At 37.7% G+C, this 12,326-nt stretch overlaps 1 protein-coding gene across 1 annotated transcript in view; it reads left to right on the forward strand.

Moving 5' to 3' along the window:
- Nucleotides 1-12,326, forward strand: part of Hibadh (3-hydroxyisobutyrate dehydrogenase) — a 94,545-nt gene that overhangs the window by 17,850 nt on the left and 64,369 nt on the right. Inside the window, exon 4 of the mRNA XM_051202837.1 lies at nt 1,283-1,404. Within this exon, the coding sequence (XP_051058794.1) occupies nt 1,283-1,404 (122 nt within the window). The remainder of the gene's footprint in view (nt 1-1,282; nt 1,405-12,326) is intronic.

A 12,326-nucleotide genomic window follows, 5' to 3' on the forward strand; every position in this document is an offset into this window, starting at 1 on the left:
GAGAAATTGAAGAAATTTATGGCTTTGGATAGAGTCCTTGCTGAGTAAATTGACTCCACAGAGTCGTCCTCTGATCTCTATATACACAGCTACACACACACACATCATACACATACACTAATAATAAGAACTTCGGGAAATTTGCATATAATTATTAGTCATTATCCTTGATCTATATATTTTTCTTTTATTTACTTTTGAGACAGGGTCTCACTGAATTGCTTAGGTTGGCCTTGAACTCACATTGTATTCTAGGCAGATATTCAACTCCTGTACCTTCGTGGAGTTAAGACCTGGACCACTAAGACCAGGGTAGCTAAATTATAATGCAGGTTAGAGTTTCCTGGACACTAGAATAAGCACTGCCTTATAGATATAAGGGAACTGTTTCAGGTACATGTCCTGAACTCAGCAGAAACAGAAATCTTTTACTATAAGAATGGTAAAGGTTTATGTAAAATATCTGTGATCCTATTTGCTTCTTAACCAATGTATGCATTTTAATTTGCCACAAAAAAAGTCTTTGGAAGTTCTAGATTCAATTCTTTATTTCCATTTCTGCCTGTTTAATACCCTGTGTTTTAAAAAGGTTTCCATAAGACAAGAAGGAAGTTGGTAGGGTGATGGGAGTAGATCTGGGAGCAATTGGAGGAGGGGGGTGAATATGATCAAAATACATTATTTGAAATTCTCAATGAATAAAAATACTATTTTTAAATGTTTCCATTATTAAAAGAATATGCTTTCATGAAGCAAATAGCTATATTTCAGTTTTTATTATTTTATATATTTATTTATATAATATATTTTATATATTAATAAATATATATTTATTATTTTATAATATGTTTTTATTATTAGTGAAAATGCTATCAATATGAAAAGTTTTCAATATAGCTTACTAAAGATGTAAGCTTTTTAAGACCCAGCAATTCTACCCCCTCAAAAAAAATCTATCAAATGCTCCTTTAAGGTTGATAGGTTTTAAAAATTGCTTAGGTATTAGATATTCACTTGTTAGCATGGCTGGTACCAGTACCAGAATTTACCAATTATTTCATTAGATTTTTATTTTGTTACTGCTTTTCTGAATGAGTATGGGTTTACCTTGAACTGAAATTGATCTGGAACGTGAGTAAATATGAGATTTTTCAACTATTTCAGTACCAAGCCAGAGGCCTCCTTGTTGGTCTAGCTGTTTTTAGATGATTCTGCTTGAATAGTTAGTTGCATGAAGTACTTACATAGAGTTGTAAACTTGAATATTTTTATTTATATTTAGAAAAGTGAAGAAAGGCTCATTACTAATAGATTCCAGTACTATTGATCCTTCAGTTTCAAAACAGTTGGCGAAAGAAGTTGAGAAAATGGGAGCTGTTTTCATGGATGCCCCTGTTTCTGGTGGTAAGTGCTATCTAAAGTACACGTGCACCTATTTCTGCTTGTCAGAAGTAACAAGCATTCTTGGTTTTGTGCCATCCAAGGTATTTACAGTTGTTTTTAGATCTGTAAAGTTTTTAATCTCTCATTAAAATAAGAACAAAACAAAACCGGTGTGATATTTAGTGCTCTCTTGATACAGCACTGGTAAGTTTCCGGGAAATTCATGTAAAAGTCACACATTTTGGGGGTTGAGTTATTGTGGAATAAAGATAGATCACTTCCTGGAAGCTTAAAAACTGGTTCAGGAAATAATTAGTTTTGGGCAGGGGCTGTCATTCAGTTGATTGAGTGCTTGCCTATGAGTAAAGCCCTGGCTTTGATCCCCAGCACATGTACTAAATGTGCTGGTGCTGCCTGTATTCCCAGCACTTGGTTGGCAGAGGGAAGAGAATCAGGAGTTGAAGGTCATCCTTCACTACATAGGGGATTTGAAGCCAGCCTGGAATATGTGATGTCCAGCTTGACGACTCCACTCTTCCAGACATTGAGGAAGTGATTTAAAAAAGAAGGGGGGAAAAGAAGAACAAAATAAAACCATCTGACCCCTTGAGGTAAAGATGAGGCCCAGGTGGATTTACAGGTGACTTATTAAAATATAAGGCAAAGATCATCAAAATTTCATGTGAATGCTTCCAGACAGTGCATAATAAGGAAATACTTCCCAACTCATTCTACAAGAAAGACCTTGCAACTCTCATACTTAGAGCAAACAGAATCAGCAGGGAGAATGACAGATGAATTTCAGTCAGGACTTTAGAAGTTCAACCTTTAAAAACATAATTAGCAGCAGATCAAATCTAACCATCAATAAGAGAAATCAAGCATTACAAGTTCTGTGTTGCCTGTATGTAGAGATGGCTTAATATTAGAAAATTGGTAATTGAAATTCACTGTGGGAAACATGTCTAAAAGTTACATGAAAATCTTTGTATAAGTGAAGGATCCACTAATGAAATTCTTAAAATTTAATTTTGTATCAAATAATAGCAGGACTAGTTATGTGGGAATGGCAGGATGTGGGGATGGTGAGTGTATAGCGATAGCAGGATTGCTGCTTTGGAAGGTCTGAGGGATGACTTTCTGTCATCTCCAAAATTGTTATGTAATAAGTGCTTTTTGTGTATGTTTGTGTTTATACATATAAAGAGAAGTATACATTTGGAGCAGTAGGCAACAATGGCTATTTTATTCCAATTATATTAAACGTGACTTTGGATTTTTAAAAATAAAAAGTAAAATATAACAAGTCAGATTTTATTTTTTATAAACTAATTGATTTTTCTATAAAAGCATTATATTCTAAATTCATTTTTTTTTTTTTTGTTATTTTGTTTATTTGTGATAGGGTCTTATGTATTAGCCCAGGGAACTGTCTCTACCTTCCAAGCTGGAATTATAGACATTTACTATCATGTTCATCTTCAAGTCATTTTTGAGTGTAGGTGAAGGGATAAGTAATTGTTAGCTCTTCTTGTTATAATGAATTAGTTACATAAGCATAAAAATTTGCAATAGTACTTAGACACTTCAGAAAATTAATATTTATTACTAGTATGTGTTTCTGATGTGTGCGTGGGGAGGTCAGGAGATGACAGTGGAGTTGGTTCTATCCTTCCATTTTCTAGTTAATTCTAGGGATCAAATCATGTTAGACTGTGTGACAAATGCTTTACTCACTGAGCCATTTCTAGGGCCTAATCTTTTTAAAAAGTGTGTCAGTATATGTGTGTGTGTGTGTGTGTGTGTGTGTGTGTGTGTGTGTGTGTGTGTAGGCTAGTGTAAATGTGAGTACATGAGTATGTGTACTGGTGGAGTCCCTGGGCTGATTTCTTCACTGTCTGAAGTCTCCCCTTGAACCCAGAGCTCACTGACACAGTTGCTCTAGCTAGCCAGGATGCCCTGTTTCTGTCTTCTAAGTGCTAGGACTACAGAGGAGCTGCCAAGGTCACCTGGTGTTTATGTGGGTGCTGAGGATCTGTCATGCTTGCACAGCAAGTGCTATGCACTGAGCCATCTCCCCAGCCTGATTCAGGCAAGTTGATTGTAAAATGTTAATAATGTTGGGGATGTGAATGAAATTAGTAAACCGAGCAATTCTTTCTTTGAATGGGGTAATGCACAAATTCTTGCTGAGGATTCTCCTCTCTCTTCTTTCCATGATGTTGCAGTAACACTGGGGTTAGATATGCCTGCTGCCTTGTATGGCTTTTTCTGGATCAGTCAACAGCAAAATCCCATGCTGAAGGAAACAGTGAGCAGGAGTATCCTACAGGATGGGAGAAAAGAGCTGCACATTATCTGACTCAATACTGAAAATGCAACCTGATTAAAAAGTGACAATGAAAAAAAAAAGTGAGCAATGTCCCTGTACCAGTCAGTACTTCTTACAGGAACAACAGACACTCAACAATGCATAAAATATTGTCCAAGGACTTAGAGAAGCCCTGGCAGCCCAAGCATGAGGACCTGAGTTCACATCCTCAGAATCCAGGAGTTTGTGTGTGTGGTAGTGGTGGTGGGGAGAGGTGGGTATGTATGTATGTATGTAAGTATGTATGTATGTATGTATGTATGTATGTATGTATGTATGTGTACTCATGTGCATGTGCAGGTGGAGGCCAGAGGTTGATGTTTGTATTTTCTTCTATTGCTCTCCACCTTAATTAAAAAAGCCCTTGGTGTTTCTGTATGTATTTATTTACCTATTTAGAGAGATTATGCATATTGAAGTTAAAAGACAGCTTGGCAGAGTCTGATCTCTCCTTCCACCATGTGGTCTCTAGGAATTAAACTCAGATCACTAGGCTTGGTGGCTAGTGATTTATCCACTGAGACATCCTGCAAGACTCTACTTAGTATCTTTTACACTGTTATTTAGTGTGTGTGTGTGCTTGTGCGCGCGCGTGCGTGCGTGCGTGCGTGTGTGTGTGTGTGTGTGTGTGTGTGTGTGAGAGAGAGAGAGAGAGAGAGAGAGACTTTAATGCATGGCACACCACATGTATAGAGGCAGGGGACAACTTGTGGGAGTCAAGTCTCTTTCACCGAGTAGATCCTGGGAATTGAACTCAAGTGGTCAGGTTTTGGCAGCAAGCCACTTTACCCACTAATTATCTTGCCAGCCCATCCAACCTTTTTTTTTTGAGACAGTCTCTTAGTGAACCTGGAGCTAATTGACTTGTTGGCTATGCTGGCCAACAAGCGAAATCTGCCTCTTCAGTGCTGGGACTACAGACAGGTGCCTGCTTTTACATGGACCTGGGATTCAGCCCAGGTCTTTATTGCTCATGCAGTAAACCGCTCTGCTGATTGAGCTGTCCCCTCAGCCTGAAAAAGTCAGAATTATTTGAAATTATCCTTTTCTTTTCATGAAACAATGTTTAAGTCCTATTACAACGGTGAATGTATCCAAATTTGTACTGTTACTGATGAAAAGCTTTGCATAGGGATAGTTTGTGATAATTAATTTGTTTGACACTTGATCATTATGAGATTAATTAGTATATAATAGCAGCTTATTTTTACTTATATTTTCCTTGCAGTTATTTTTAGATATTTAATATGATGGATTATCTCATTATTTTACATATAAATATGGTTTGTTGAAAATGACTCTAAACTGAGCACACCTGTAATCTCATCTGTAGAGAAACTGCAGCAGAAGGAATACTGTGAGACTCAGTCAGAATGGGCTACATAGTGAGAGAGAACCTGTCTCAAAATCAACAACAAAAAGTTTGTGCTCTCTCAGTTAAAGAAAGGATTACCTGTGTGTCAAATAGGCAGCTTTAAAAATCATTATGTTTCACCCAAATAAAATGAGGGGGGAGGAATGTGGGGGCAAGTACAGCTCAGGAACATGAAATTGACCCAGTTTTATGGAATCTTTCTACCATCAGTTTTGGAATATGAAATACTTTGGATCATTTGAATAAACCTTAATTTTTTTTCTTCCTTGTATCCCCTTTATATCTGTCTCAGAGGCTACAGAATGACTCTGGATATTTTCCTCTATTGCTCTTTATTATTTTTATTTATTTATTTGGTTGGTGTGTGTGTGTGTGTGTGTGTTAGCATGCATTTGAAGGTCAGAAGATAACTTTGGGAGTTCTCTCTTTTCACTATGTGAAAACTCAGGTCATTAGGCTCAATGGCAGGTAGGTGCTTTTACTCACTAAGCACTCTAGTTGGCCCTTTTGCTTTTTGAGATAGGGTCTTTTGCTAAACCTGGAGCTTTCCATTTCAGGTGGCCTAGTGGGCCAGCAAGTTCCGAGCAGCCACCTGTCTCTGCTTTCCCAGTTCTTGATTTACAGATGTCTATTGCTACGTCTGACTTTAACATGGGTGCTAGAGTTAAGAACTCCAGTCCTCATGCTTCCACGGCAAGCCCTTTACACACTGAGCCACACAGCCACCCCCTGATGTTTTGAATAAAAATGCATTTAAATAGATGTATAAAGGGATATAAATATAGTAGTGTACAAATACAAACAGGACTATACCACAATTTCTATTACCCTTTTAATAAAAAAAGAAATTTTCAACTTAGATGATTGAAATGGTGTGGTGTTAAGATGTGGATGATTTCCCCCATCCAGTACTTCCATTTCTTACTAATATTCTTACAAAGAAAGACCATTCCTCTCCTATTCACAGGCCATGAAGTAGCAGACTGAAGGTGTTTCCTAGGTTGGGTTTGATGTGTATTAAAACCACCAGAGATGACTTCTGTATACATCATCTTTATTAGAAGTAAGGCAGTAGTGCCTAACACATTTCACTCTTGTGCAGCTGTCACCGCACAGTGTCAGGGCTATTCTGAAGAGCGCTTCAGCATGATCTCATCTCTTAGCTTCTTTTTAAAAAGCGTCCAAACTGTACATGTCCTTTCCAGACCTCATTTTGTTGTTTCTAGGCATTTGTTTTCTTGTTCAGGTTTTGTTTTTTTGAGACTATAGAGTCTTTTTTATAATTCGATTTCTTTGGTAAAAGACTGCACATATATTTGTCCTCACCATTCCCCTCACAATGTTCATAAGGCGCTGGGAAGGTAAGAAGTTTAAGTAGATACTGAGTGGATAGGTACTGCCTAGTTTAAGGGAGACCTTTACTGCTTACTACCCTCTAAGTTCTCTTTTTAAAAAGGCATTTATTGTTTTGGTTTTCTGAGACAGGGTTTCTCTGTGTAACAGTCTTGGCTGTCCTGGAACTCACTTTGTAGAGTGAGTGCCAGGCTGGCCTTTAACTCACTGAGATCCACCTGCATCTGTCTTCCGAGTGCTGGAACTAAAGGCATATGCCACCAACGCCTGGCAAAGACATTTTATTTTTAATTAATGGGGTACTTGTTTATAATTATGGGTGCAGTGTGGCATTTCAGTGTTGGGTTTAGGGTGTCTAATCAGATCAGTGGAGAGCCTGTCACCTAAGACACTGATGTTCTTATGTACTCCCCTATCCTTTTCTCTTTGGCTACATAGCTAGTATCCTGAATTTTACATCCCTTTCACATCCTGCTTTGCTTTATAGTTAGCTATGTAGTAAATGGTAGTTTCATTTTTTTCTCATGATTTGAAACATTTTAGAAGTGGAATCATGAGCATATTCTGTGACTTTGTCACTGAGTTCTTCTTGTGTCATCCATGGTGTTAGAAGAGGAGCTAACTTATCTAGTCCTTTGTAAGAATTAGAAAGAGTTGCCTTCTCAGAATTGAAAAAACTACTAGGTAAGCCAACAGCATCTGATTTGTCTTTGAAATAAGATATTGCTGCAAAGTCTAGACTGGCCTCAGACATGGCATCTTCCAGCTTCTGCCACCTAGTACTGGAATTACAGGATGTCCCACCACAGTCTGCTTCAAAGGAACTTTTTTTTTTAAAGAAAAGTCACTCATGTTTGCACAGATGTCACCCTGTGTCAGAGTTTATGGCCTGCTAAACAGTGTGATTGAATGTCAGCCTCTACTTACCTGTTTGGCTAAAGGACCCATACAATACGTGCATGTCTCATCATTACATAGTTATTACATAAATAGTTCATTAATTTTAATTACTGTGTGATAGTCTGTATAAATAATCACAGCCTTTCTGCTATGATGCATGTTTGGGTTATTTCCAGACTTTAAAAAAATTACATGCATTTTTATACATGATGGGAGCCTACCCTTTCTGTCTATCTAGTATCATACTTGGAACATTGTTGGTCTTTAAATAAATGTTTAAAATTTTAAGTTGAACTCAACTGGAAAAACAACTATGAAAATAGGATAGTGGTGAGATACCCTTTTATCAAGGTGAAAATAATTTACAGAGATGTTAAGTAACTTAGTTTAAGCTCATACCTGGTTGGTGGTAAAGCTGAATATGAGTGTGATATATATATAGCTTCATATTTTGCTGTGTTGAGAAACTCTGTTTCTTGGTGTTTTTAATTTATTCCAAGTAGAAATAAAAATTGCTAACTGAAATAATGCTCTTATTAATTAGCTAAAATAGCTAATGGTGGATCATTACAGTAATGACTTGGAATGCTTGGTCTCCCAGTATCTGTTCTCTGTATCTGCTTGAATAGATTGGCCTGCTTTAGACAGTAGTATATTGGATTTGTTAAACAAGGAGATTTGGAAGCACTTTGAACACCAGAATGTGTTCTCTTTGCTATGTGGATTTCTTCCACCATCAGAGCAGTTTGGCCCAGCTTGGAGGTGTATATAAAATGGCTGAATGTGTGAATCTGGCCATTTTGACCTACCACAGTCAGAGTGCCACATGACTGCAACCTCATTGGTTATCTTGGGCCTGACCAGCATTGCACTGTCCAATAGGTTTGCTTATAGAATTGTGAGAAAGTAAAAGTCCTGAAGCTTGGAGTGGGTAATGTGTACCCATAACGAACTGATGGACCCAGTTAGGTCAGATAACCAAGATTCTTGTTCAAGATTTGTTACCAAGCTGGAGAAAATGATTCGGTGTAGAAATCTGATAGCTACAATCATTTCTTTGCTCTTAAATCTCTGTATTTCTGATTACCAGTGGGTATGTTAACCAAGTTACTTGGCAAGTTGATACAAGACCACATTTGCTCAGATCTGGGAAAGTAGTTGGTAAATTTCAATAAATATTACTATGCTTTTTCATGGACTGTTGAGGTTAAGTAGTATGTTCAACTTTTAAGAGTCTCTTGTGCTCCTACAGTGGAAATTTATTATTAGAAGGGATCTTATGAATACTTTAGTCTGACTGTTATTTTGTAGGTAGAAAAAATGAGGTTCAGAAATGGTAAGTGACTTGCTTGGGGTTCTCCAGGCTCTTAACAAACCTGGGAGCAGGATGCTAGGCTCCAGTTCAGTCTTGGCTCTTTCTGCCGTCTTCCAGAACTTCTTCCTTTTAGTCCTGTGATGACTTCTCTGTCATACCAGTTGCCTTCTGATAGCTCCATTTCCAGTAAGGTCATCTTCCCCACAGCTAGTTTGTCTTCTGGTTTACTCCCTGACTAGCACATCATGAAAACCTAAGGGGAACTGTCTTATTTTCTAGCCCTTAGAGGCCAGATTCTAAACTGAGTGGAGTTTACCATTTCTTTTTGAGTCACTAGGTAAGAATTGCTTGAGAAACAGCTATTGTCTAATTTGGAGAACTCTGACCAGTACTTCTAATTAGTTGGAGAGGGGTCTCTGTTCTGCAGACAGAATAGGTTAGAACCAGTTGGAATCCTTCCTGTTTGGGGTTACCTAACTGCTGCTGCTTGATCAAATAGGCCTGTAGAGGAAGAAGTAAGTGCTCTCTTCACTGTATCCCTAGCAGATTGGGTGTGACTGGAACATGATCTATTCCCAGATATAAGCCCTTGAGAATCAAACAGGATTGTGCCTAAAAGCAAAAGGACAGGAAGAAAATTGTTTTATTTTGCAGGAGTGAAGCCACTTTATACCTTTCTTTTGTACCATAGCATTGCATCTGTGCCTTTACTTCCGTGTTATATTCATGTGCTTGTTTCTTCTGCTAGACTCAGAAGTGGGTAGATCTTATTTTTTTTTAATTTTATATTTCCAGTATATATTTCTAGTATATATTTCATTTACTAAAATTGAATCAAAAGTTAATCATTTCTTCCTTTTTTTCTTGTTTTACCAACCTACCCATTTGTTCATATATGTGATACTTGGGAGCAAGTGAGGCAGGATTTCTTTTAGGCCATCAATGACTCGGAGACAGTATTAGTTATGGATGCTTTTAATCTGGTTTTTCTTTATATTTTGCCTCAGGGCTTTTTACCTTTCTGTCTGCCTGTCTGTCTTATTTTCCTGCTTCTTATGTCTGTCTGGCTGGTGACTGCCTGGCTTCTGGCCCTGGCCGTATCCCTCTCTTTCTTCCTTGTTCTCTTCTTTCTTGAGCCTAGATTTCTCCTCCTACTTATTCTCTCTGCCCCACAGCCCCATCTGTCCCTCTCCTGCCTAACTATTGGCTGTTCAGGTTTTTGTTAGATCATTCAGGTGACTTAGGCGGGTGAGGTGAAACAGCATCACACCTTTACATAATTAAACAAACGCAGCATAAACAAATATAACATGTCTTTACATAGTTAAAAATAATATTCTACAACAATCAAACACAACCTTCTCTACCACTGAACCACATCACCAGCCCTTTTTCAGATGTTGGTAGGATACTTGCCTCGCATGCACAAGGCCCTGAGTTCAAGCCCCAGGACTAACTGCAATAAGTGAGTAAATAAATAAATAAGTAAATAAATAAACAAACACATTTCAAGGTTAATGTTAAATATTTTGGGTCTTCTATGGTCATTCCTCATTCTTAAACTGTATAGTATTAAGAATAATGTGAAGAAGGCTTTAGATGAAAGTTTGGATTGAGAAAAACATACTAATAATGTGTAAACAGTTGCAAAGTGCAGACTGATGCAGAATAGCAGCATTCCCAGGACCTGTGGGAACAGGAGCTTCTCTACAGCAGTTTCCATCAGTGGCCAGTTGCCGTGGAGAAGCATATGAGTTTTCATATGTTGATATGAATATTTAAAGAGAAACCAACACAGATTTAACATATAGAGGTGATTCTAAAGCAGCTGAAAGAGTTTTTGAGTTTGGGAATGGAAAATACATGTTAAAGATAATAAACTCTGGAAACCTCAGATGAATTCCTGTAATATCTCATGGGAACCACTGGAATTTAGGTTTAGATTTAACAGTTCTTTCGGAAATATTCTTTAAACAAAGGAAGGAAGCTGCTTAGTTCACATCATTCTTGTACCACCGTTAACTCTGTTAGTGAAGAAATCTAGTTCTCTTGGGTGTTAGAAAGCCTGAAACTTGTAGTTCGGAAGTATAACTCTAAGCACCAGAGTCTGGGGATCTGGCTCAGTGGGTTAAACATTCACCACAAAAGCATGAGGGCCAGAGTCTGAATTTCCAGAACCCACATAGAGCTTGCATGCAGCAGCACATGTATGCAATCCCAGCACACCTGCAGCAAGGTGGGAGGTGGAGACTGGATCCCTATCTCAAGCAAGCTGAAGTAGAAGACTGACACATAATTGTCTTTTTGGCTTCTATATGCTTTGCCATGGCACACAAGTGCACACACACACACACACACACACACACACACACACACACACACACCATACACAAGATTAAAATTGGAAATAAGGTGGAAAGTGCTTGAAGAAGACCTCCATTATCAACTGTCCTGCACATGCACACACAAAATCTATACCTCTCTTATACATACACATAAATTGAAAAGGTAAGTATACATTTCCTTCAACAAAATATCTTGCAATTTAAAATACCGTGTTTATGTAATTTTTATGATTGCTTTCTGCTTGCATACTCTTACTCTTTATTATGGTGATAATACTCTGACCACAAGGGGCACAATCCACTTTGTATTTCATGCCGTATTTATTAAGTACTTGTTAGATATTGGTAGACTTAATTACTAGGGTTTGGGCTTTTCTTCTTGTAGTGTAAGTTTAGTGGGAATAGAAGGAGGAACCAAATAAAGGGAATTTCAGTAATTAGTACTTTTAAATAAAAGTATCATTTAGGGAGATAGAGACTAATGAGAGGGCCCTTTTCTGTAGAGAAATGGATGACCTTTCTAAGGAAGAGACATTTTAATCAGAGATGTGAGTTTGGAGGCCTAGGAGAGTGATGTGTTTCAGTGGATGGACTTTTCTGTACAGTCTCCTGTTCATGGAATCTTTACCTTTCTATCACTAGGGTGTTACTAGTATCTGGTTGATAAATTGAGTAATAGCCTTTACTTGGTTACCATTTCTCATACCAGTCTTTATTTAATACCTGCTAGCCAGACTGTATATTAGTTAAACCATGATACCCATCTGAGGTATGTTACCATAATCTCTTTATCCTGTGCAAATCATATCATTGTGAGACTTGGAGTCACACCTCTTTGGGTATATGCACGTCTTTTGTTGGGGTGTATTAGCTGCCACAGTGGTGGTCCAGTTTAATCAACTCTTTTCTGGTATAGATGCTAGACATGAAGCAAATTTAAAATCATTGTTTATGACCAATGACCATGTTCATAAGCTGCTCCACCAGCATCATTATGGTGCTTAACTGTGCTTGAATAATTAAAGATAAACTCACCTATTGCCTAATATGTCTATAGGTTTCCACAGAGAACTTGAGTTGAAGCAGCTTTGAAGTGGCATTTGCAATTAGTTCCAGGCTTTCTGTGCTGCCAAGCCTGATTGACACACTAAACTGTATTGTTTCACTTAGGAATTAATGTCAAAATGAAATAAATGAACTTGTGTGCTTGTGTAACAGTTCCCTACCGGGAAACCTGATTTTATATTACTCTTGACTAGGTTATGTTTTAGTAATTTGAGGAGT

Source organism: Phodopus roborovskii, unplaced genomic scaffold (genome assembly GCF_943737965.1).
Source record: "Phodopus roborovskii unplaced genomic scaffold, PHOROB, whole genome shotgun sequence".
Taxonomy (NCBI): Eukaryota; Metazoa; Chordata; class Mammalia; order Rodentia; family Cricetidae; genus Phodopus; species Phodopus roborovskii.